Below are 27,967 nucleotides of genomic sequence, written 5' to 3'. Positions count from 1 at the left end.
TGCCCAAAGTTGTTTATTCAATTTTAATTAAATTCTGACTCCACAGGCTTCTGGTGACATCGTATGTTTTTGGTAATGACAGCCTCATATTTGCTCCTAGTGACCCCTTGAAATGTTGTTGTGGAGGAGGATGTGAATGAAGTGTGGCTTAAGCCACATCAATGAAAGCTGTGGCTGTTCTTTAGCAGCAGTGTGACCTAAATATAGACACACCACAGTGAGGTCTCGCAGGATATCTCAGAAGCTTCTGCAAAAACAACTGTTTTTTTTCTGTGATCAGCAGGTGTTCTTAACATGGTGGTGGGGGTGTAATCTTATCTGAAAATATCAGGGAGTTTTACTTCACACGTAAGGCGGCTATTGTTTGCCACATCCTTATGTACAAAAGTGAATGATGGTCACAGCATTTAAGTATCAGGCCTCACAGCTCTCTTTGTAATGTGATGTGAGCAGCATATCTTAGTGAACTCATATTAGGGCCAGAGATATGCTCCACCTGCCCACTCTCCATTAAATTACGATTGGAAAGCAGGAAAGCATTATAAAGATTTTCACCAGACCTTTGTGCTAATGGAGAGGACATGGCCTCAATCTTCTCTTTCAGTATTTCAGAATGTAAGGTTGTTTGAAGTACAAAATATCTCAAACCTGACCTGCAGTGCAAGCATGTAATCTGAGCCACAAATTACATAAGGGAGATAAATGAAATGGAGATTCACTGTTGCAAATGTTAACAATCTCTGTTCCTTTTCTCTTCTCTCAGTCTTCATTTAAATATTCTGCTCTGACTGAAGACCTGAATTTAATGTTTAATGTCCTTTTAATGTACACTTTAGCACTGGGATGTACAGCTACAGCCAGTCATTTGGTATCTATCCAGGTTTTAAATGTTTTTTTTTATGAATTATAAAGCTTTTTAACACTGTGCTTTTTATGCACATTCATTTGTCATTTGTATTCAACCCTCTACAAAAGCAGGATGTTTGTGTCATTATCATTTTTTTTTTATTTGTTAACTAACAATCTGCATGGAAACTAGAAGCAGCTGAAAAAATTATCACAGTTTGTTCTCCACTACTCCCAGCTTGTTGTTTAAACTGATAATGAACTAGTTTCACTTATTTACTAGTGTACAATACTTAACACCTCACTAATTAACTCATGCATGTTACACTATTTATACTTGTGTTGTTGTTCTCTGTGTTTTACAACAGTTGACATCCATAATGTTGTGTTACTTCTTTCTTTGCCTCTTCTATTCATTCTCTTCTTTTTTTAACCCTTCTCATCCATTAACGTGGCACCATTTGATTCAACATGGCACCTTGTGTGTTGCTTTAAAAACAAGGTTTCTCATGAATTAAAAAAAAGAAAGGAATAGAGAAGAAAAGTGTCCCATAAGAGAGCTGCTGGGTGCTCTGATCTGGAACCACAGGAGTTCACGCAGACTTATCTTTATCAGAGAAGAGGCTCGCTCAGTGTGGAGCTCGATGGTGTTTAGTACCAGTCCCTTGAGTCCAGTGTCATTTATAACAAAGCATTCAAGTCTTGGATATAGGCTTTATCTGTTGCTTCTCCTGTGCAGGTTAAGTAACAAAGACAGTGGGTCAACTGAGCACAATGGCATAATCTATCTCCAACCTGCTGTGTCTGCTTAGTGCAGGGCAGGGCAGTAATTATATAACAATATATATTATATATTATGTTATACATTTCTTCAAACAGAAGTTCATCTCACCTGTTCAGAAATCATTGTGTTTTCTTTCTTTTGGGTTGGCTAATATCTAATTGAAGTTTGAACTGTTGAAAGTTATGTAACAGACGACAGGAGGTGGCTTTTGTTTTAATAAAACATCTGCACACATGTTTTTAAATCAGCCCCCGTAGCTGTGACTCATCAGGCTTCCCCACCAAATTCATAGCCAAAGGAAGGTTCTTGAGAGTCATGTTGAAAGGGAATCACTTAGCGAAGATTTCAAACTTGATCAAAGTCTGTCATTCTCAACAAATGTGCCATCCTCTGTGTTTGTTATGCTGTCAGCACTGTGTGTGTGTGTGTTTTTTTTACTCCGGAGATGGAATGAAACTGTGCCAGGAAGTTATTGTTATTACCTCCCTTTTAAAAGTAATAATTTATTACCTCCGTTTGTTGCTATTAAATGCCATCATTTTAAACCGTTGCTTTGTTCCACCATATTGGATGTTTTTTATTTTAATTTTGACTCAGGAGTCATTTAATTTAGCTTAGTTTATTATATTTACTTACATCAGGGACAGAGAGCAAATACATTAATCCCAGCAAAAGAAAATCTACCTTGCAACAGATGTAGCTCTAGATGTAAGAGTGTAAGATGGCCAAATTTAATGTATCCAGAGCAATAACAACAGGTACAAAGTGTCAAAATAATGCTGACAAGACTGATTACTCAAAATTCTTTTTTTCAATTCTCAAAAGAAAGTATGGAAATCTGCACAGGTTTTCAGATGGATGATTATTCCATTCTTTAATGGCTCTGAAATAGTATGTTTTCATTTAGGGATCCTCCCAGAAGCAGACCTTGAACCTCTGCTCAGAGATGAACAAATCTTTTGGATGGAAGTGCAGTATTGTGGATTCTTCTATGAAATAAGCAATATAATATTGCTAATTTCAGACACATAACAGAGATTTTGGATAATTTATCAAGTACCCCATAATAGTTTCATCCTCTCATATAGGCACATGCAGTGATAGTGCATTTACTCATTTACCCTCAGGAAACAGAGGAATCTCTGCCCTACCTCCTGGTGCTGAGTGGGGACCACGGCATGTCCGAGACTGGCAGCCATGGAGGCTCCTCAGAACCAGAGGTCAACACACCACTGGTGCTCATTAGTCCAGCCTTCAAAAGAAAAGGTAAAGTATCTCGTGTTTGCACTGAAAGAGGAGACGTGCCTTCAAATCAAAGACAATTTGTTGGGCTGTGAGCTCAATCAACATCTTTTACTGTACATCTGCAACCTGTCGACATGCTGAGGCACCTCTACAATCGCATTAAACCAGTATGCTTGCTTGTTAAGGTTTTGCACATCAGGTGGATGTTTTTGACTCTCTTTATGGATTGAATGGCCTGACACACCACCCAAGTCTGTCACAATGTTCACAAGACTTCATGATAATTTTGTGCCTCCATTTAGACTTTATGAGAAGCTAAAAACAGCCAGAACCAGTGATGCATGTCTCGTTCACCAAGGCAACACAGCTTAGTGAATAAACAAAATATTTGCTAACTTAGAAATTGAGAACCAGTCGCAAAGCAGAGCCATTTTGAATAAATGTCAAACGGTGTTAACTATGTTCGTGCATAAAAAATGTTTCAGAGATTTATTTTTACTGCCATTTCCACACCTAATATTATTTTCAACTGGTGAGCGAGTCATTTTGTGCATGTATCACATACATGTTAAATACTTAAACCAAATAAAACCAAAAACAAACCAAACAATAAATGCATTTATGCAGCGCTACCAGGAGATCTGATTGTTTATACAGAGATTGTGCACAGGGATGTTGCTAATATGACAGCCTGTTTGCTTCTAAGTAACCCATCCCAGTGTGGTCTAATGGAGGAGAGTGATACAGTACAACGGAGTGTAGCGAGTGCTGCATTGATATTGGCTTCAGCATTTAGTCCATGTCTGTGTTTGATCTTTAATGTTGTGAATCACTAAACTCACACTTAAATGAGGTTCGGCTAAGTTTAGCTGTTTGTTGTTTAGCTGGGCTTTTTTGTGAAGAGCAAAGCATCTGTTTCTTGTGGATTACTGATTTGTGTGTGATTTGAGGTTATGATTATCATATTGAAGAAGACTGAAATAAACTCTGATGGGCTATAGGCCAATATAATACAAGATATGTTTAATTGTTATTTTTTAATAGATACGCATTTTATTACGTTGGAGCTTCTGTCAATGCTGGATCATCAGATTGGTCCCAATGTCCCCTAATTTATGATGCCCCTGTCTGTCAATGTGTGTTTTTATGTCATTTTTTATGATTAAGATTTGGTAGTGGTCCATTCCGCTAAATAATAAAGAAAGAATAAATATAAATAAAAATGAATGTTCATTTTGCATTAATTTTATCACCCTCACCTTGAGAGATCAAATAGCAGCTCCTTTGCAGAATGGTATTTTCCAGTGACAAAATGTGAACGTGTGATTGTGATAATTGCTTTTCTCAGCTTTGTCTATTTTCAAACTCTTTTCTTGCATAGATTTGTTATTTATAGATCATTCATGTTAATTAATCATTTGCAGTTCAGCTGCGTTGTTGCTGCAGAATTCAGCGTTTTGCTTGCACTCTGCATCTCCTGTGGAGCCAACAGCTTGAATGACTTGTCTACCACTAGTTTTTTTTTCCCTATCGAATTCTACAGAAGGGAGAGGAAGTGAGTGTTTTAATATTGTGTTCTCCTCCAAGAAAGACATCAGTGCAACTATGATAAATCAGTCAAGAGAAAAATAACATGTGTCATTGGGTGGGATGAATTCAGAAGTGAGTGAACAGCAAAGTGTCGATGTGTTGGAAGGAGGTAAACGGTGCAAGCATGAGGATCAGAGCGATCATGACAAAGGCCAAACTGAAAGCTGGATAACTGGGTCAGTATGGAGGAGGTCAATAACTACCAAAATGATAGGAAAGTTGGTGAAACGATCTCAGAGGCATGTTGACTGAAAGCTCACTGATCGGGAGTGAAGGCTGGTCTGTGTGGTCTGGTCACACTGAAGAGCTGCTGTCACACGGATATCTGAAAACCTTAACAGAGAAAGTGTCAGGTGTCCGTTGGAACGTACAGTGTATCACAGCCTGCTGCTTCATAGCCACAGACGGGTCAGAGTTCCCACACTGACCACCGTCCACCTCCTTTAATACAGTGGGCATTTGAGCATCAGAACTTCACCACTGGGCAATGGTCTTATACTGTAAGTTGCCTTAATATCATATTAGACAGCCAGGTGCATGTGCATGGTTTTTGGGAGAGGAGATAGCAACAGGATGCTCTATGGGAAGAAGGCAACCCAGTGGAGGTGGTGTGTTGCACTGTAAAGATTTCTGCTGGAAACCTCAGCTCCAGACATTGATGTATTTATTATTGTTGACATATATCACCTGGTTAAAATGATTGCAGACAGGCAGGCTGTTGCCTCTCCAGCAGGGTAATGCATCCTGCTACACATCCTGCTACATATGAGAGAGGGAGTTCACTGTGACTTTACCACCAGTTCCCCAGATCGCAATCAGATTGTGCATTTGTGGAATGTGCTCGAGTTGGTGCCTCAACGGATCAGAGCCGTTTTGTCTACACGAGGAGAATCTACAGAATATTAGGTGCACGATTTCATAGCTGTGGCTGACTGGTCTGTTTCCAGAGGTTCTTGTGTTAATGAGGTGGATTTTTCTATTTCATTAATATAGAAATGAACTAGGAATTAAGGTTTATGATACATTTTTTAAACTCTGAGTACAATGCAATAACTCAGCATGTCATGTGTGGGCTTGGTTTCTTCCGATATAGACAGATCTGCCTTTGATTGTAATTCACATATAACAAAATATGATGATACACAGCTGAATGTGACTGAGACACCAAACCTGCCTCAAGCTTTGCAAGAAATAGTTTAACCGTTGCTGGATCCAATCACATATAATCTTTATCTTTAATCTTAATCTTTTACACATAAACATCTTTATTTTAAGACGAAAAAGACAACATTTACCTAATCTTGCCGTTCTCTCAGAGGAAGGGATTTTGGTGTAATTAGCTCTTAATAGGCTAATCACTTAGCTAATTCTAATTAGTAGAGAATACACAACTGATGCCATAAGGTACATATTTTTCTATTTATATCAAACAATTAAACTTTTGTGTTGACATTGGAATGCATATATTTAATCAGTGGCCTCCTCAGTATAACTGGTTATTTTTAACAGAGGGAGATTATTTATGCAGGATCAGAGTTCATTACCAGCTGAGTACTTGAGCTTTAATTTTAAAGCTGAATGCATCTGTCAGTGCAGATTAATAGGACATTTAGTGAACATTGCTGGGAGGTATGCCACTCTAATCAAATAGTGTTGGTATAAAAGACTTTTTAGTGACTAAATAGTCTTTTATACCAACACTATTGCTATAACTGTATTTTCCTTTATTTCAGTCAAACCAATGAAACATTAACACGAGTAGATAAAGTGATAACCTCCCAGCCTCAAACCCACAGCAACAGCAGTGCAACCACACCAGAAACTGATGCAACAGTGCTTTGATGCATTGATAGACACATTTTCAGCCCACACATGCAAGAGAGATATTAATAAACTGTGCTATAGAACTCATACGCATTTCTTTGTTTGCCAGCACAGCCTTAAAACCCATCATAACAAATGTTCAAGTAGCTGCTAAGCTTGTCACAAAGTATCAGCTGAGAAAACATCTGTCTGTCTGTACACAATAATTCAAACATGGCAGTAACATAAGACATTTTACTACGTATGCTCTAATGCTGCATTTGTCTCATCTATGAATAAGCATCCAGTTCGTGTGGCCTTCCAGTGAGCTATGATACATCTGTTCTGCTCCAGAATGTGAGTTGCTCTGTTGTGTAACCTATTGTCCAAATACCCAAATAGTACAGTACATACCAAGAGCTTTGGTTGGAACATCCTAAAATATGGCCATTGCTCTCTTCAGCCGATCATTTCTTTGTTGCTTCTTTGTTTGGAACAAAAGTCACTGCAATAATAATGAGAGTTTGACTAAAGTTTTTAGATTTCCCAACGGGTCTGACGAAAATCCTCTCAATCCACTGTGTAATTGCTGTGAATAAAACAATAACCTAAACTTTTATAGAGGGTCTCTGCACAGATTAGACAAGACTGATGTACAGTAGTTGGTAGATTGATGGCAGTATCTTAAAAGCGACATAGAATGCTTGTATCACACATATATGTTAGTTATGGAGGTCTACTTACATATATTAACATGTTTTCATGGTTAAAAACCTACTAATCGCTGCAAACGAGCCGATCAAAATATCTCCTCACCGACGCTCTCGTCAGCCGTGCTGTTTCAGACCAAAACCACACCCCCAGAACCAGGACTGTGTTGTGATTGGCCAGCCAACGAGAGCTTTCCTACTGTACTGTGATTGGCCAGGTACCTGGAAGTGACGTAATAGATAGGCCAGCTCTCAGATACACAGCTCCCCCTCTGGCACGGTGGATGCTCTGCATCTCAGCAGCTACAACGAGAGTAGTTCTTCTTCTTCTGCGGTTGAATGTACGCAACCGGATGTGCCCGGACTAGTGCCCGCACCGGGAGGCGCTGCGGTGGTGAGAGGAGTGGTGAGGATTTTTGATGACGACATCAAACTACGGAAGTGCCGATCCGCTTTGCAGAGCGCAGGAAAACAATACAACACTATTTTCTCAGCAGTGGCTGAACTGTTTGTTCTGAAGCTTTAGGGTTTCATAAACGAGGTAATGACGCAGATACACACACAAACGCAGCGCTAATTGGAGCTTCCGGTCTATGTGGGCTTTAAATAGCTGAGGCATAACACTGCAAAGACCTTAAAATTAAAACTGGTTAATACCCCACCTTATTTTATCTTGTCCAATTTCCAAATTAGCTGTGGAGTTTCTTTCATGCAGTCTTTTGCCTGCAGCTGCTTCTCCTCCCTCCACATGAGAGCCATGTTGTTGATATTTGAATACATCATGTATGCAGTCATTATAGTTCAGTCTGAAAAAAAAAAGACACAGACACAGATGATGTGGGACATGTCTCCCATTCTGTGAGTTTTCTTGAAATATCCCAATGGACAACAACTTAAGTTGCAGTTCATACAGTTTGATTTAGTTTTTTTTGGTGTTTCTTTTACATGTGACTATTCTCTCCATGGGCCACATGGTTGGTGTAGTGGTTAGCACTCTTGCCGCAGCATGAAGACCCGGGTTCGAACCCCGGTTGAGACAAGGGCCTTTCTGCATGGAGATAGCATGTTCTCCGGCTTCCTCCCTCAGTTCAAAAACATGCACTATGGGATTAGGTAAATTGGTCACTCTAAATTGACTGTAGGTGTGAATGTGAGACTGAATGGTTCTTTGTCACTATATGTGTCCCTGTGATGGACAGGCAAACTGTCCAGGGTGTACCCTGCCTGTCGCCCTATGTCAGCTGAGATTGGCACAGCACCCCCCGTGACCCTCATGTGGAGGATAAAGCAGAAGATGGATGTATATTTTCTCCATAGTTGTTTTAATACAAAAATATGTATGAGGCTTATTTGGGAGGTTTTTGTGTTCACATTTAGGCTTCCTACGTTAGAATTCAAAATAGATCTTGCCCTAAACACCAGATACGATGTCTCTAATGTACTCTGCCTCAATAAATAAAAGAGGAGTCCGTTGTAGAGAAAGGTTGCTGCAATTCCTCCACACTCCCGCTTTTTTTGTGACCGCAGTTTGACTGTCCTGAGGGGAAGATGACAGCAGAGGCAATGAGATGCTGCAGCTGCTGTGATTCGAGTGTGCAACTAAAATATGTTCTACATACAATGCTGACGTTTTACTGTTAATGATGTGACTTAAGAAGAACTGCCTCCTTATTCTAATTTACCTGGAGTGTTGTGAAAATCTTATAGGCTTTTTTTTGTAAACAATGTTTTATTTGTTCATGCATCTTTCTGAATGAAAAGAGATATCCTTCACAGCCCACTGTATGAATGGAAAATTAGCCATTTCCTCAAATCCATCATGTTAATAGTTTGTGTCTGTGAATTGCTTAAGAGGATAAAGGAATGTCATCTGGCTTTTGCTCTTGTAAATAAATTGCCGGTTTTTCTACCTGCAATCTACCTCAACATTTGGTTAGTTTTTAATAGCTTTTCCATTGTCTGTGTCACTGTGACACTGCAGGTTTCTGAAGACAAACTCATCAGGGACACACAAAGCGGTTCATTTTTGAAACAGATGTAGAACATTTGTTAGATTTAGTTTTGCTGTGTTGTTCTGATTCCAACAAAGGAACATGTCAACACTCTTAATTCTGTGTCATTAAAAGGACTGCATGTAAATAATGCAAACATAGCAGTTCTAGCAGTTCCTAATGTTTTTCACGTGTGTCTTTTTTTCTTGTCATGTCATCTCAGCGGGAATGGAGAAGCCTGGAGTGGTCGAGCAGGTTGACCTGACCCCAACCTTAGCACTGGGTCTCGGGCTGCCCATTTCTCAAAACAGCGTAGGCCACGTCATCCCAGGTGTCTTCGAAGAAACCTCACTCCGAGACCAGCTGCGTTTTCTGCATCTCAATGGCCACCAGCTCAGCTGCCTCCTCAAAGACAGCATGCCTAACTATGAGAAAGGTGGGTTACAAATTCGCTGTGTGCTCCCTCTGCATTTGGGAAAAGCAAAGAAAACCGAAACCTTTTCTGACAGGGAGTCTCATTATTTTTGCTGTATAGTGGTAATAGTACTGGTGCCTATGTTTTTTTTCCCCATGCACACAACAATGTGTCTAATGGAGATAGTATGAAAACAGTGCAATCTATTCCTCACAAGTATTGTAAACTGTTTAAGAGAGTGAACAATTTCTAGAATTTCCCGACTTAATTTGATCTGCTCTAAAATGTAATGGGTTCTTCTTGGACCCATACCACACCCTTTCACTAAGTTAGTTGGTAGTTTTACAGTAGCTTTGTTAGCTTACGCTAGCTCAATGTTAGCTTTGTTAGCAAACATTTTTTGTCATTTCAAACATACAGTAATGGAAGATGGAGACTTACATATTCTTTTGGCTGCACCACTGGGTTGGGCTTACATTGCCCATTAAAGACAGTATAAACATGTGTTAACAGCAGTCATAAAACAAGTGCAGTGTCATTAAATTTGCATATGCATGAAGGAGAATATGAATATGAGGGATCAGCATATGTGTTCTTTCCCATGGTGTGTTTATATTCTGACAGATTACAGTCAAATAATATGAACACTCCAGCATATGCTAAAAGTGAGAGGATTAAAATGTTACTGGGATTACTGATTTTGTATTTCACTGTTCTTTTTAATGTTTCAGTCTAAGAAAGTTTCAGATTAAAGTCCATCTCTACATTATTCACAGCATGTTGTCGACTGCATCAAAGCAGCCCCTCAGAGTGTTTAACCTGAAGCAGTGTGATTAGAAATGATCATAAAATCTTTCAACTTCAAAATATTTATCATGCTAAACATCATCAGTACTGCTGCCATGTACTTAAACAAGTAATCTCACATTTGAACATGACTCAGATAAAAAAAAAAGTTTAAAAACATGCTAAATGTATGGCTAATTTTTTTTGTTAGTGTTCCGGTAATGCTCCAGCTACGTTACATCTATTCTGTCAGATGAGTTACACATGCACTGACAAGTGGGGAATAAAAGGCTGCCATAAACACAGACCTGTTCTGAGCAAAATGGCTCACATCACATCGGAACTTAAGTGACAGCAATTTCATATACGGATTTCTTGTTGAAGCCCCGCGATAAATACCCATACACCTGTAATAACTCCACACAGGAGACTCACTAATAGTCCGTGATTTGCTCGGGGACATTAATGCTGCCCACTCTTTGTGCAAAATTAATGCATGCATATATCCTCACAGAGCTATGCTCCCTACATTTATTATGTGGGGGTCATACTGTTTGTCATTGTTATCCATCTTGCGGCATCTTCCCACGCCTCTCATTTTCCTCCCTCTCCGTCTGCCTCTTTGTTGCTGTCCTTCATATTTCAATATATGATACACCAGCAGCAGCAATCACCATTGCTAATGTTTGATCTGTCAGAAGCTATTAATCTTAAATGAAGCACATGGATGGAAGCAGAGAGAAAACCCTTTAATAGGTGGTTTGTTTGTAAATTGCTTGGACATGTGGCCTTTGACTTGAGTTTTATTAACTTCACGAGCCATTTTTTACACCAGGGGTAGTCATTTGTTATTGTGTCAGTTACACCATCAATATGGAATAATTTTACGTTTGAAATTATAAACAAATCAGTAACTAGTGGTCCTATTTTTGCTTTCATATCTGCAACCATTCCACCCAATGGGATAATGGCAGCAAGGACAAATCAGATGACCAGAAAATGAAAAACTGTTATTCATTGACCTTGATCTGGAAAAAGTAGTATCAGCATTAATGGCACTAAAGATTATTCTTGTATTGCACCTTTTTTTTCCACATCGGGTTAATAAACAAGAATTTATTTACTGAATCATAGAGATGTAGATGTATACAAACAACCTAATGGATAAAATAATTCACTGAAAGCAGTTCCTACTCGTTTCTTGCCACACCTGTCCAGAGTGAAATATTTCATCAATGGACTACGATCAAAAAAGAGTTTCCAGAAGTATTATTAAATGTTTGGATTGTGTCATATTAGAGCCCATACACATATATACCTTGTACTAGCATTTAATACAATGTACACTGATCACAGTAACCATCTCTTGTGTCTGATGTGTTGAAATGTAGGAATTATGTAGGAATTATAGAAAAACAGAATACTAACTAACTTTTTTGAGGTGAACAGCAAATAATTAATCTGAAACCAAACTTATTTGGAAACACAACCTTCTTTCTCATAAAAATAAAACTTTACCACTGTGGCAGTGCATTTTTCTCTCTATTTTGGTCCCTGGTTTCCATAGCGATGGTATGGAATGGAAATAATTTCAGCAGACCTTCATTCGTGTTGATTTTTTAAAAAAGAAAAAATCTTTCTACTTGAGCTATAATGGAGCTGTTATTCAGTATAATGTAATAGTTGTTGCTGCCTGAAAATTACACTAGGACTATATTGTAAATAGCACACCACACGTGCTGGGCACTTGTTAGATGTTAATGGCTGTGAAAGAAGTTGATGATATGCATTTTTTTTTTTAACAAGACAAACGTAAACAAACACAAAACAAAAACAGTCAATCAAAGATTTATAATGCCCCATCAATCACAACTGCAGTGTGATGCCCTTTTTGGATTTTCTATTATTCCGTCCTTGCTGTGGAATTATTTTTCCACACACTCGACTTTGTACAAAAATTAGAATAATCTGCAAAACATATAGGTACATTTTTGGAAGGTTAACTGTGGTGATAAAAGTTTTCTCCTTCCGAATCTCTATGCCTGTCTCCCTTGTTTCAATCTTCATATTGTGTGATTTTTGTTTCTTTGGTGCCTCTAACCTCAGGCATCTTGAAGTGCCATTAACCAGTCCCTCTACCCTCAGACAGATGAAACATGGCCAGGGCCATCGATATTGCATGATTCATGCCTGTGGCTTAAGGTTCTAATATTTCTACCAGCTCCTCTGTCTGGCAAAGCCACAGTCACTATTCATCACCTCAGTGCCTCTGCTGCTGAGAAAGGTGCTATCCTGCAAAATGTTGTTTTTAGGTGCGCATGCATGCGTGCGTGTTTTTTATTAAAGTATATCACAAATCAAACCTCCACATTGCTTTGTCCTTGAACAGGCTCTGAAAGCACTGAAGTAAAATGAAAACGGGTGTCATTTTATCTGCTTTGACTACACATGTGAGTCATTGCTCATCATACTTTGGATTCTGATGAATTATATGTCATGACTATATGGGGTTTTTTTCCCCCCACAAACGTTTCTTTTCAATTTAAGGAAACAAGACACGGAGAACAGAAAAATAAATACTGACATTTAATAGATTTGCCATCTAACACATCCTGAATTCATCACAATGATTGATGAAGACATAAACCGGATTACTGAAGTCTTATTCATAAGAAAACACAAATTTGGAATATACCTATATTGTCTATATGATGAAATACAGACGATACCTGGGAGGCTTTTTTTATGTGATGTTTTTCTACTTTGTTATGGCTTTGTTTGTAGTTAAACTGTCCTTATGTATCACATGCATGGAATTGGAGATGAAGAAATGCTGCATAAGGAAAAGCACACAGGTTATTAATGAGATGCAGCAACTGTCTTCATTTTGATAAATATATTTGGATGCACTAACTGCAGTGAGAAGGTTATATAACATTAATGTCAATCATTTGAGTAACTGGCAGCAAACATTAATGTCAGGCAGTCCCTGATTAATGTCCACTCTAAATACTCCATTTGCTGATACCTGATCCCTCTTCCTTCTTACTTGTTTTTAATCCAGAGGTCGGCTTTGAGCAGTTCCGTGTGGCAGAAAAGGCTCATGGGAATTGGATGAAGCTCTACATGGAGGGAAACACGTCTGAGGTGCTGGCCAACATGGGGAAAAAAGTGCTGAAACAGTACCTGGATGCTCTGGATGCCATGAGCTCAGCTCTCAGCAAACAGCTTGGCAAATACGACATGTACTCCATGATCGCAGGCATGGTCTTTGTGTTCCAGGTGAGTATATTAACACATCACATGTTAGAGCTTAAACCATGTATATGTTGCTTGAAATGTCACCCATACACCTGTAAAAAAATTTACTTACACAATACACAGAAATATAGAGTATCATGTGTCCAGTAGATACACTTAACAACAAGCAAATTAATCTACATTGTTCATACATTCTGTCAAACCATAGTAGTATTCAATATTTCATCAGTTAAACAAAAGCTAAAACAACTTTTCTCGTTCATCTTTCTCCATACTCTCCCTGTCTTATGGCCTTGCAGCTGCTGTTGGTCTTACTGCTGGCTATGCCTGAAGCCCTCAGTGGAGCCGCAACTGTGGACCTCCCGGTCCTCTCAACCCTGCTCTCCCTGCCTTTCTACCTCTTGTGCCTGTTGTTTGCCTCCATTCACGTCTTGGTGTGTACATCTGCTGAAAGCACCTGCTACTTCTGCAGCCTCTCCTGGGTTCTCGTGTTTGCTGCCATCGCCCTCTCATCAGCAGTGTTTTGTATTTTGATCTCCATGGCGACACGCCGACTTCCCCTTGGGCAAAAGATTCACGGGAAGGTGAGTTTTTGTGCTTAAATATAACTTATATACACGAGTAGAGATTTTAATAGATGCATACACACCTTATACTACCTTTTTTTCCCTGAAAATTATGTTATGTTATGTTGTAGAATCCAGTTGTCTCTGGATGGAGAACTAACTCACTGCTGTTTGGAAGTTTTGCTCTAAATAATTTCTTACCACCTACAGATAAACTTTTTTCACAGTTTATTTTAGATATCATCTTGTAAATCTAATCAGGTGCAGTGCAGATTCAATACCTAACATTTTGATGCTATAATTTATTCTTGGATAATGTCAAACAAACATTATTTAATGTAAGCATTTTAACAAATTTTAAACAACATTTAAACAACTCGCATTTCTGAAACAACACAACACTTTCTGAAGCACTGATGAGCATAAAACCATGTGCATATATGAGTGAGGTGTGCTGTAGGTGTGACAGAGAAGTTCAAGGTGGAGGTGGGACTTCATCAGGGTTCGGCTCTGAGTCCCTTCTTGTTTGCGGTGGTGATGGACAGACTGACAGATGAGGTTAGACAGGAATCTCCATGGACTATGATGTTTGCAGATGACATTGTGATCTGTGGTGAGAGCAGAGACCAGGTGGAGGAAAAGCTCAAGAGGTGGAGATATGCTCTAGAAAGGAGAGGAATGAAGGTTAGTCGCAGCAAGACAGAATATATGTGTGTGAATGAGAGGAACCCAAGTGGAACCATGAGGCTACAGGGAGTGGAGATAAAGAAGGTGGAGGATTTTAAGTATTTAAGGTCAATAGTCCAGAGCAGTGGAGATTGTGGAAAAGAGGTGAAGAAACGTGTTCAAGCTGGTTGGAATGGGTGGAGAAAAATGTCAGGGGTAATGTGTGATAAAAGAGTATCAGCCATAATGAAAGGAAAGATATACAAGACAGTGGTGAGACCAGCGATGCTGTATGGTCTAGAGACACTGGCACTGAGGGAAAGACAGGAAGCAGAGCTGGAGGTAGCAGAGATGAAGATGTTGAGGTTCTCTTTGGGAGTGACGAAGATGGATAGGATCAGGAATGAGTCAATCAGAGGAACAGCACATGTCAGATGTTTTGGAGATAAGGTCAGAGAGGCCAGAATGAGATGGTTTGGTCATGTACAGAGGAGGGATAGTGAGTATATTGGTAGAAGGATGCTGGGGTTGGAACTGCCAGGCAGGAGGTCCAGAGGAAGACGAAAGAGGACATGAAGTTAGTTGGTGTGAGAGAGGGGGATACAGAGAACAGGGTGAGATGGAGGAGGTTAATTCGCTGTGGCGACCCCTGAAGGGAGCAGCCAAAAGGAAAAGAAGAAGAAGAAGAGATATATATATATATATATATGTATGTATGTATGTATATATATGTGTATATATATATATATATATATGTATATATATATATATATATATATATAGCATAGATTTGAGATTGTTTTTAACACGGCTTTCTAACTCCAAAATCGTTGCACTCGTATCCAAAATGTACCAGTCTAGCCGAACTAAACACCGTGTGTCTGCAGCTTAAAGACGTCTTCCACTCTTCATTACAGACATTTTTACTCCACCTTTTTATTGCCTAGCGAAGGTCACAACTGGGTTGTGTAATGAAAGGAGTAAAGTAGGCCAAACAAACTATTATTGCATCAATATAAAGGCATTTTAGGGAAATTTGAAATAGATGTGCTGTTGAAGGTGAAGTTTCACGAGAGTCAGAGCAACAGTGGCTCTCATCCAGTTACATTTACAGCTTTTTTTCTTTTGCAAGCAGTGCACCCACAGGCTATTAGACCAATTTGAAAATTGATACTTATTAGAGTTTGATTTTGGTCATTCTAGTCAAAGTCACTATTAAGTATTTATTAGATTATTTATTAGATTTTTAAATTTCATATACTATTGCTTTTTATTATTGTTTTGAAATAAACCTCGATAAATAAAATAAATGTCAGCAATATACAGTGGATTTCATATTATTTGCTATAAATGTGAGCAGTCAGTCAGAGAGAGTTATTCAGATAGTGGAAGCTTACTGTCTTCATAGTTTGTTTAAATTGGCTTCAAAGATGAGTCCTTTAACGACTGCATCACATTGCTCACAGTAATTTGTCTGTAAAGGTTACATCTCATTTCCCTCCTGGGAACTTTGAGAAAGTGCCGACATGGCAAAGAGAAGAAATCCACAAACTGTTCATTTGGACAAAGAAATAAACTTCCAAATATTAGCAGGCGTCAAAATAAACATTTCTCCTCTCTCTCAAACTATTGAAATATTACCTGAGTATTGAAATAAACAATACCATTGTGCTACAATTTATCTAAAATGAAAACAATACTTTTTTGGGTTCATTCTGGCCATAACTTGTTCCCTTCTTTTTTATTACATTATATATTATAACTAATAGCTAAGATATTTTCTATACAGATTTACTTTAACTGAAACCGAAGACAGTTTGTGCTTAATACATTACTTGATGGTGTACTAGCTCTACTTTCTGCACGTCTGAGCCTTATATTTTATACATGACTGAAGGTAATGCTGCAAACAAGTCATGTTTTATCTTCCATTCAAATGAATGAGTTTAATGTCTGTCCTCAATTATAAAACCTGTTACTGACATTCATTTATTCTGCATCAGATATGTTCAACTGCAACGTTTAACTAATATAAGAGGAAGCCTCCTTATACTGAATTACCGTGTAATTTTGAATACATTTTAAAACGTAATTGATGAATTTGAAAGCAATGGTATTTTTTCTGTCCCATTTGCTATAATAGGAAGTGTAGCAAAGTGCTGCCTATTACCATGACATGGTTTATATCTTGTTGTAGAAATGGTGATTAAGAATTTACAATCTCAGCCAAAATCTATATCTCAGTAATAACCTGTGTGAAGAAATACAATTAGTGGACGCTGTGTCATGGCTGACAAACTCATTTTAGTAAAGTAAAGTAAAGTAGCCCTTTTATATTGTGACGCTTTACAATTAATGTGAATGAATGTGCAAGAAAAGCAAATGTGCCTTTAGCTATTTGACATCTTTTGGACAGTTTTCAGCTGCCTGTCAACTTATAGTTTTGAAAATACAGCTTGAGGCACCATTAAAGGGAAAAAGTGAGAAAACTGTGAGGCAAAGTTTTCAAATGTAAGAAGGAAAAGGTAAGAAATTATAGAAGTAATCATGCACAGTGTTGTCAGATTATATAACCACTTCAATCAGTTTGGTACAAGTGCAGCGCTGCGTCTGGTTTGACTTGACAAATGACTGCATTATGGGTGGCATCCAAAACTTTTATTAGAGGTTTCCTGATTAGTTTCTCAGTAGACGGAGTGAGGTGGAGACACTGGAAGATAAAGCACAATTAACTAACTCACCACTTGAATAAAGATGTGATTAAAATCCCAGCAGAATGAAGACCAGAATAAAGACCTGTAACTGAGTGTACTTTTATCTGAAGGAGTTTCAATGGTTACAAGGGGTAATATTTAAAAAGAGAAAAAGAGTATGAGTAAAGGGAATATGAGTAAAATACAATAAAACTGAGGCAACCTTCTTCATTGAGCCTATCGTGACTTAAGAATAATACAAGGGTTAATACTGTACGCTCTCTTTTAAATCTCAGTAAAACAATAACTGCTGTATTCTTTAAATGAGGAAATCCCAATATATGAGTCTGTAAATCATACACATATCATACCCTGTCATAGTTGTAGTATTTTAAGGCATCACATCAGATTTTTCACTTTTGTACTACTAACAATAGAAATACTGGCATTAATGTAGATGGCGCACCAAAGATCTTCCAATGGTGTAAGAGAAAAATATTTTGGCTAAAAATAAATGATTCTGTTATCAAGAGTTCATGTTTTGATTTTAATTTATTTAATATTGTACTGTATGAATGTTGCCCTGAAGCCACTTTATACACTTCAAGTCAATGAAATGTGTAAACAAAATATTAATTTATCATTTTAACATTTTGGAAAAAAATTCTGGCAGAGACAGTCAATACCACTCATATCTGTGGGTCTACGGCTGCATCCAGCGGCTGAGAACCTTAGCGTAACACAAAGACAGAAAAGGGGGAAACCGCTTATCCACCTATTAGCAACTCTAAATATCACTAATTAAACATTATATTGCATTTAAATAAATCCAGTGGTCATGTTCAGGAGGGTTTTTCCTCCATGAACAATAACTTCCTGGATTCACAGAGCCACGTCAAATTAGTTTTCTAGAGCAGTGATTCCCAAAGTCTGGACCATAAAAACTAAATTTCTGTTTTGTAATCAAGCTTCAAATAACCATGCAATATGTTTATTGTGTTCATGGACAATTCAAGTTTGATTTAAGATCGCTTTATTTTGAAGTCTAGATATGCAGAGTCCTGGTTGAAAATACAATGGTTTGAATGTGAGAGTGAATGGTTGTTTGTCTCTATGTGTGGCATAGGTGAGGTACATCCTGGACAGGTTGCTAGTACATTGCAGGCCCAACACCCAGAGATGAACAACCATTCACTCTCACATTCACACCTACTGGCAGTTTAGAGTGGTCAGTTCACCTCCTTGTGTGAGGAAACTGGAGAACCTGGAGGAAACCCACATGCACATGGGGAGAACATGCAAGCTCCATACAGAAAGGCCATTGTTCCGACTTTCTTTTTGCTGCAAGGCATCAGTAACAAGTTAGCTGAAATGTTTTTGGTGTTGCTTTACATGCAATTGCTGACAACTTTGAGGGAAATAAATTGCTTACATGATTGGTTTAACAACAGTCTTAATAGATATAAGCATCTATAATTGACTGAACACATGAACTGACAGCTCATACTCAGGTTCTGAAGTCCAGCTGGAGTTTCCTCATCAGTAGCATGTAATGGAATCATCTCACATTTTAGGAGAAAATCAATCAATTATATACTGCAGAAAAGAAAAAAGAAGTTTTTCTTTATCCAGTACTAGAAACACCTTTCTTGTTTTGAAATATGTTTGAGTTTATAGTTATTGGAGTATGTGCAGAGTCTCTCAGGAGTCTGCAGACTGGTCTGTCATATGATGAAGTACATTGGACATTTAATGCTCATCTCATGATGACTTTATTTCAGGGCTATAAATCACCCATACAAGTGTTCAATCCAAATAATTGGATCACCGAGTGTCAGCACATAAACAATACAGGCTCACGTGGTTGTGGGAGTTACATTTCTTACATTACTTATATACAGTGTCATATTAAATGGACCATATGGAAAATATGGAAAACTGCACCTATGCATGTTTTAAATGGATACTGCAATCCAATTTCAAAATGATGGACTGCGTTGTACCTCTTCCCCCTGACTTGATGCTGTGAGTTGTCAGATAGTTTTAGAAACAAGGAGATTCACACGTGTGTGAGCACATACTCACACACGTAACTGTCTGTTTTATTTTTAGACAACATTTCACCTATGTGGTTAATTTTCACTTGTCAGCAACCGGCGGAAAGTGAAAGTGTGCTCTAAGCGGCAGCAGTGTCACATGATGTGGTGACAAAAGTGGACTGCAAAAACATTATATTCTTAATATATCAACCATCAACATGTATGACAGTAGTATGAGCTAACAAGCTTACCTGTCTCACAGAAAAGTAATGTTTCTGACCACCATAGCTGCAGCTCTGCAGTTTTTTTGACTAACTCTGGTAAACCAAGTGTCAAAGTGCCGCCTGCTGTGTCATTGGGTGGTAAAACACAAGTTCAAAACATAAATAGAGTTTGAGGGTTGTAAATCAAAATTATAAATCATGAATAAACTTGCTGCACCATTGTTATCAGTAAAGCTTGAATTCCAGTTTCAACATATTCTTTCAACACTTTTTTTTTTAATGCACTTTTACCCTTCTTCACAGTCTCCACTGAGGAGCAGTGGCAGTGAGTGGTCACTGTCAGAGCTGGATATGTTGCTGCTGGCCGGCACCGTCGGACACACACTCAGCTTGGGGGCCAGCAGCTTCGTAGAGGAAGAGCACCAAACCTGGTACTTTCTGCTCAGCACCCTCTGCCTCGTCGTCTTCCAGGACGTCTGCCGCAAGTACTTCAGAGAGCAGAGTGGCTCAGGGGATGATGAAGAAGAGCATATCCTTCCCTGCAAGGACCATCATCCCTATGCTCCCAATAAGGCAGATATTAATTCAGAGAAGTGGCTAGCATTAGCCACACCGCCCTTCACTCTGGCCTGCTGCCGGCTGCTGCGCTCATTCAATCAGACGGGGATACAGTGGGCTCATCTTCCTGATTTTGGACATTGGCTTAACAGGTTAGGTTTACCAAACTTCTGAAGTATAAATATTATTAAGTGCAACAAGAATTTGATATTAGACACATGTATAGTAAGAGGTGAGAGTGAAGGAACAGCGAAATTATTAAAAGACACTGTAATGCTCCATAGTGTTGAGAGGAACTGTGTGAACAGTGTGATTGAGTACAGTGTCTTTAAACCAACAAGGCCAGCAGTCCTCACTAGCAAGCAACATTGGCTTGAATTGTTTTACTGGGCGCCAAAAAGAGGGTTAATGGCTACGGCTACTAAAATGATTGTATCAGAATTACCTTGGCAGTGTTATGATTTTTTTAATTTGTTCTCCAGGGAGAGATGCACCAGACTTTCAATAACAAAACAGAGTTGTGTCTGTCTCGTTGGTTCTCTGAAGTCTTTGGTTTTCTTAAAAAAAACAAAAAAAAACACATTTTGGTAGAAAATATTTGACATGTGTACTTAAATCCCTTTGACAACACTGATTCCATGCATTTGTCTCTTCTGTCTATTCTAAGACAAAACAACTTTGGTTTGTTTGTTTAGGCTCTACAGTGACATCTGTGGTATGTTTACTCTGACAGTATTACAGTATTGTAATCCAAGCTGCAGAGCTGAGGGAAATATGAAAGTGAGACAGGACATACACTCATTTTCAAAACAGAGTAGAAAAAAAAACATGTAAAGATTTTAGTTTATTTCACCATTTTTAGTGGTCTCATCATTTGTGCAGGAACAGGTTCATAATTAAAAGGACACCATTTTGTCCTATACGAGTAGCCCCAGTAGAATTTAATGCAATGAAGTGACAAGATTATTTCCATTTCTCTTTATTTCCATTTAAGTGTAAGAAATCAATTTAACTGGTCTGTTCCTGCTTTTGGAAAAAATGAAAAACCTTTTAGGGAATACAGGATCTCAGCGAGTGCAGTTCATAGTAAAAAATATACCTTCCACTTAGCATTAAAAAACACGTCTTTTACTGTTAGACCAGCCATAAAAATTTGTCACCAGTTTAGGTCAGGGGAATTATGTTTGATTCTTTAACATGCATCCCATTGTGGAATAGTGATGTGAATTCTGACCTTTTCCATGACTAATCATGCCCTACCCTCCTTCCTGCACTGCCTGTTGCTTGGATAATGAAATCTAGGCAGTGCTGCACCTCATCTTGTCTCAAAGTACCCATCTGTGACTGCTGTCACAGACGGTTAAAAACACAGCCTCTATTCAACTTCGATATGTCCATTGAGGTCTAATTTTCTGTCTGCAATCAGTGCGGTGAAATTTTACACTGTATAGCCTAAAATCTGTTCAACAATTGAAGATCTGTGAATCTTTAAAGTTTAATCTGCTGCTGGAGGATATGACTGACAGTGTTTATCTCATCAAAGCATTCTCTGTTGCTCAGAAATTCTCTACTTCAGGTTTTAAGCTTTATTTCTAGTAATATTCTTTTTGATTTATTGAATTGAAATATTTAATTTAATTAAATTTGAACGCATCCTGTTCTGGAATATTTTGGAAGCTGTTCACACAGACCAGTAAATATGAATTAATATTCAAAATGCCATTTTGTTTATTATATTATGCATGGTCTTTTCTTCACCAACGAGTATTTGTCTGTTTTTATTTTCTAGCTCTGAGCACGGGTTGGTCCTTTCCCTTCTGGCTGCCTTCTGTCTCATTCTTATTTACCTCCTGGTCCAAAGACGGTGTTCATGGGTCTCCAAGGTCGCCCTCGCCCTTGGACTTTTGGGTGTCTACAGCTACCGCGCAGCTGTCGGCAATGTCTCGTTTCCCTGGCAACATTCTGGTCGTACCACGTCCAAGTAAGTTTCCGTGAACACTGGGACTACGTTTCCATTCACAGTAACAGTTGGCAAATTGCTGTCCCCTGTCAGTGAGCTAATTTGAAGTGCCTGGTTGTGCTGTGATACGAATGAGCGCACATGCCGTGGTGCTGCTTGTGTCATCTGGGAGAAACGCTCACATCACTGTATTTGTGATGATGAACTGATGGTTTCTTTTTGTTTTCTTACTTTACATCCATGTCACATTTTTACATCAGCTTAAAGGAAGCACAGAGTGATTCACCATGCACAGCATTATATGTTGTAAATATATATATATACAGTATATATATATATATATATATATATATATATATATATTTACAGTGAAAAGTCCACTTGGAGGAAGTTTTTGGAAGCATGTAGAACTTAGCTGTTTGTGTGCAAAATGTAATACATGCTGGAAAGTGAGTGAAATATCTGTTTGATGAAGTAAAGCCATCAGCAGGTCAAAATCGTATTTGTCTCTTTGGTTTATGACCAAAGTTTTACATACAATAATAAGTGGCAATAGAATATGCTATAAAAAGAAACATGTTTCTTTTTTAAAACTCTGTTCCTGATAATAGTCCTCAGTTTTCAGCTTTTCTTAACCCTGCAAATACATTGAATCCCTCAAGGTGACTGCTCCTTCACTCTTTTACTTTAATCAAGCTTCTTAAGTTCATTATCTCATATATTTTACAAGTGATAAAGCATAAAGTTTTGAACATAATTCTTCCGTGTCCAATGCGTTTGGGATGATTTTTTTGTGTCCTTGAAGTTGACCAGAATAATGAAAAATCCTCTTTAATGTATGCTTTAAACACAGATTAGTCCTCTCTTGAAGATTGATGTCTCTTAGCACTGAATGTATCTTATCCTCCAGGACAACTTATATATGTAATAGCTGTGCTTAGCATAGTCCAAAGAGTCTCTTACCACTAAGTGTGGTGATTTTTCACTCTGCAGACTTTATTTTGGCAAAGAGTTATCTGCTACTAACCTCCATCAGAAAATAATGAGTGTGCAGTTCTGCACAAAGTTCTGTCTAGTTTTCCTGGCTCCCCTTCATCTACCACCAGTACCTGGCCTTCCCTAACCTTTCCTGTTCTCCTTGGCAGCCTCTCTTACTCCCTCGCCTAATTAAAATCTCAACCTCTCACCTTTACTCATACAAAGACACCTGAACTAAGGTCATGCAAGGACCCGGGCTCCTTGTGATGAACTCTTTGATTGACAAGGTTGATGGCAGACCCAGTCCATCAGCTTCTTCTCCAGTCCTCAAGTTCATCATTAAGGTTTTCCCCCTCAAGGATGTATTTGAGATTGAGTTGTTTCAACACTCTTGGGCCATGTGACAATAACATAAAGTCCACAGTGGATTTGATTGCTGGATAAGGAGAATCTGTTTGTGTGTGTGTGTACTGCATGTTAAAAAAAAGTGCTTTGATTTAAGTTTTGTGTAGCTTGCATCTGCTGAGTTGTTGGAATCAAATAATGTGGTATATTTCCCATGGGTCTTTTTTTATGGTTTGGTATTTTTGAACAAACATTACAGTTGAATTTGTGATTAGGTGAGACGAAAAATCAAAGCAGTTTCTCTTTCTCTGAAGTTATTTCTGCACTTTTTCACTTTACTGCTTCTCCATGTTTTTTTCCCCCTTCGCACTATAATATGAATTTAAAAAGGAAGGACTTTGTATAATGACCCTGCTCTTGTTGTATTACACTTTCTCTGTTTTTATCACTCCTCTCTGTCCCATAATCGCCTTCCCTTTGTGCTAACTGTCTAATTGTGCTGTTGCATCTTTTAAAAATGCCTAATGGGCTTGAGGGCATCCAGTACTTCACAGTTTCAATGGTTACATGAGTTACTTGGGCAGATGTCACTCTAGATGCAGTTTGAATCTCTCTCTGTGTTTTTCTGTTGCTCCCACACACACACACACACACACACACACACACACACACACACACACACACACGCACACACACACACCCATGGCATCAGGAATTAACCTAAAAATAGACTTGCTGTCAAGTGACATGTACTTTGAGAACCCGTTAGTACCTGAACATTGAACACACTGAACAAATCAAGACGCAATCAAAGTAAGATAAAGGATGAAGCAGATAATTTTTTTTTTTTTAATAAAACATAGCTCAACATCAAAGCTGCCAGCTGAAGACCAGACCCTGTGTCTGAGCCTGTGTACATCACAGCCACAGTTTGTTTCCGTCTCCCCATCACTGTCTTGTATTTATGGCACATTTTCTGCCACGCATACATGTACAAAGAAGTATTTATGTTTATGGTTTCATTTATGTGCATTTGTGCTTCACACATGCGCAAAACATGACCCATTTTTATCCATTTTATCAGGTAGCACTTTATCTGTAAAGAGGCTGCTGCAATGTCAAAATATTCATGCATACAGATCCTGTTTAAAAATGGAAATGTATTCAGACTCGTCCCAAAACACCTGTGAACCCCTGCGTCTCTCTTACACACACACACACACACACACTTGCGCACACACACACACACTCTGTTTCACTTTTATTATCTAAGAAATAACCAAATACTCCATAATGCTATTTTTTTGTTACCACCATATATCAGTGCACAATTAACAAATTATTAACCCAATGACTTTTGGGCATTGCTCATAAAACGTTTTTATATCTGTGCTTTATTTTCATAAGTCATGCTGCTGTTTAGGTAGATATACACACAGATACATAGGTATGTATATGTATATATATGTGTATGTATATATATATATATATATATATATATATATATATACATATGTATGTATATATATATATATGTATATATATGTATATATATATATACACATATATGTGTGTATATGTGTGTATATATGTATATGTATGTATATATGTATATATATATATACACATATATATACATATACATACATATGTTTATTTATTTATTTATATATTTTTTTCCCTGTGCCCAACTGCACATGTCATTTTGTCTTTTGTCTTCATCATGTGTACATAATTTTTAAGACACAAACACAAAATGCAAGTTGGAGACACAAAAAAAACAAAATATTGACCCCAAAAATCTGCACAATATTTACAAACGGATTCACTGATTTCTAAAGATCAGCCTCTACATAGAACAGCCCTTAGCAATAGACCTCTGAATGTGGATATTGCTCTAGTTTAGTCTAGTGTTTTGTGTTCTCTAGTCTTTAACCAGTGGCGCTTCAGTGTTTGTGACATGGACGAGGAACCAGGGACAACAGAGCAGAGCAAACTCAGGCATCTGCATCAAAGTTTTTCTCCATCAGTGTGAATTACTTGTTGTGGTCGGTTTACTCACCTGATGCAGGTGACTGATGGAGCGGACACATACCAAACGTGTTGATAGGAATGGACTGAGTCTTACCTTTTCTTATCCACTTTCTGCAACACTGGCGCTTGTTTCCAAGGTAACATTATATCCAGGCTGCATCTCTGTAACACAGCCTGACGAGCCACCATTTTCTGTTCAGTGTTACTATAAACATTACACAATGCAGCAAGTATGACTGATTTGGTAATGTCCCATTTGTCATGCAGTGTGAAGGATTCTCTAAGGTTTTAATACACAAATATTTGATATTTTGAGTATTTAAATAAGCAACAATAATAAGTGTTGGTTTGAAAATGATCCTGTTCAGTTTTATATGAAGAGTTTCATACTTAAAAACTTCTACTGCCACACTGTGTGTGTGTGTGGTTTAATCAGACGAGTAAAACATGTTCCTTTGAGTCACATATTTACGTTACACTTTTGATTGCATTAAATTACAGAGCTGTGTTCATGACATGTGCACTGTTTTCTCCTCACAACCTCACAATCGAACATCTCACATTTTAAAGATGCAAGAAATACCATCATGGCCACATGATAAGTGTTTAAAATGAGACAGAGGTGTTGACACTTTGTCCTGATGGGAATGCTGAATGGGTCGCTTGTGGGAGTGACTTTAGTGACATCAACAGTGATGTCCCTTGTGATATCACCTTGTTTTCCCCTTCCACCTCAAGCCAAATGACAGATAATAGAAATGTATTTTGTAAAATCATTACAAATAATATGTCCATGTAGGACTCCACATCTTGTTTCCATGTTTTTGTTGTTGTTTTTTTAAATATCCAGCCTTTGATGACATTATGATATAGTTTTTCTTATCATCAACAGAATCCAAGTTCAAAAAAAGTGTTTTAGTGCAAGTCCTTCCTCTCTGTAGACTCACCTGACTCAAGAAATGTTGATTAATGAGTCCATTTCGGCTACAGTATTACTGTATCTGCTTTAATGAATTTTAAATGACCTGTCTTGTTAATCTGATCATGGCACATTGAGACAGAACTGAAAACCTGACCCTTTTCCTAGAGTTTGGTTCTCAAATTTAACTGATGCCTAAAAAACTCCCAGCGTCATATGATGAATGTGCGTTGCTGGAAGACGCAGCTGAATGTCATTATCACAACAACTTTGGCCCCTTCTTTTTTATTGTCCTGGGAAAAAGTCTGTGCCTGCTGTGACCTTGGTCTTTTGCTGTTGGTCTAAACAACAACTCCCCCAAAGGACAAATGTAGGACTCTTACACACTTAAAACTTAATAATATGACACTACAGTTTATTCGATTGACTTTTAATGCTAATGATTTAACAATTCCACCTGCTGATGCCAAAGAGGAACAAAATTTCCCTGTAGACTTCCCAGACGCGGTGTATATTACCAACACATAACAACACATTTTCAAGAAATAGAACTTAACTGTCATGCATACCACTAGTGATAAACACCTAAATGGTAATTCTGATTGCTGTGTCTCTTTGTGGCCTAAAGGGACAATCTTTTAATTAAAATGGTTTTGTTTTATTTGTTTAAAAATGTATTGTATAATTAAAGTAGACTGATGCCATAAGCCTGTGATGGGAATGATGTTTGGGTCTGTCCTTTTAGTCTATATTTGTTTTACGATAATCTTAGCTGTATGTAGCTGTGTGAATTACTTCTATTGTCACACTAACCAATATTTGACTAAAATTGTTTCTTTATGGTGATTATAAAGTTTGTATCTACAAACAAAAGCAGCATTATTAATACAGCGTTATCCATTTGTCTGTAAGCTTGATCAGTACTGTATGTTTGTAGTGTTGTTACAGTTTGCTGCTGTCTGCTGCTGGAGAGTCATCATAGATGTCATCATAGATTACACAATACTATCTCAGCTCCATGACTCGTCTAGTGCTGGAAATTTTGAGGAATCTGACAGGTGCAAAGCTGTCTCATTAACACTTTCAACTGTAGAGAAAGTGTGATATACTAAAATCAGGAGAGGACAGAAATAGCTGCAGCCACTTCTGAGGGGTGTTGAATGGGAACACGACATCAAATAGCCTTGTTTGCTCAGACCAGGGGTGCCTAAACCTTTTTCCTTGGAGGGCCAAAATTGAAAATTGATAGTTGGCCATGGGCTGAAAATAAACACCTATTATATTGTATTACGATGAAAGTAAGAACTGGGATCCCAGGTTCCACATATTCCTTTAGCTTTAACATAGTCAAATGAGTGACCACACGGTTGTTTTTTTTTTTTACTATTTTAAGTTCTATTTTATAAAAAGAGTACAGCATTAATATAAATTCATTCATTCATTCATTCATTAATATTCCTGTATATGTACCCCCCACGTGCGGCAGGCCAAATTAAACCCTTTTAAGACCCAGGTTTGGCCCGTGGGCCCCACTGTGGGCAATCCTGTCTTAGA

General features: G+C 38.1%; 1 protein-coding gene across 1 annotated transcript in view; it reads left to right on the top strand.

The window, feature by feature from the left end:
* The window catches only part of pigg (phosphatidylinositol glycan anchor biosynthesis class G), a 55,581-nt gene that overhangs the window by 12,128 nt on the left and 15,486 nt on the right, over positions 1-27,967 (top strand). The window contains exons 5-10 of the mRNA XM_058650149.1: positions 2,758-2,896; positions 9,193-9,405; positions 13,235-13,452; positions 13,731-14,015; positions 19,923-20,329; positions 21,967-22,158. Coding sequence (XP_058506132.1) covers positions 2,758-2,896; positions 9,193-9,405; positions 13,235-13,452; positions 13,731-14,015; positions 19,923-20,329; positions 21,967-22,158 — 1,454 coding nt within the window. The remainder of the gene's footprint in view (positions 1-2,757; positions 2,897-9,192; positions 9,406-13,234; positions 13,453-13,730; positions 14,016-19,922; positions 20,330-21,966; positions 22,159-27,967) is intronic.

This window comes from Solea solea, chromosome 14 (genome assembly GCF_958295425.1).
Source record: "Solea solea chromosome 14, fSolSol10.1, whole genome shotgun sequence".
In the NCBI taxonomy this organism is placed as follows: Eukaryota; Metazoa; Chordata; class Actinopteri; order Pleuronectiformes; family Soleidae; genus Solea; species Solea solea.
The sequence above is the reverse complement of the archived record's forward strand: the minus strand, read 5'-3'. Positions and strand labels throughout refer to the sequence as shown.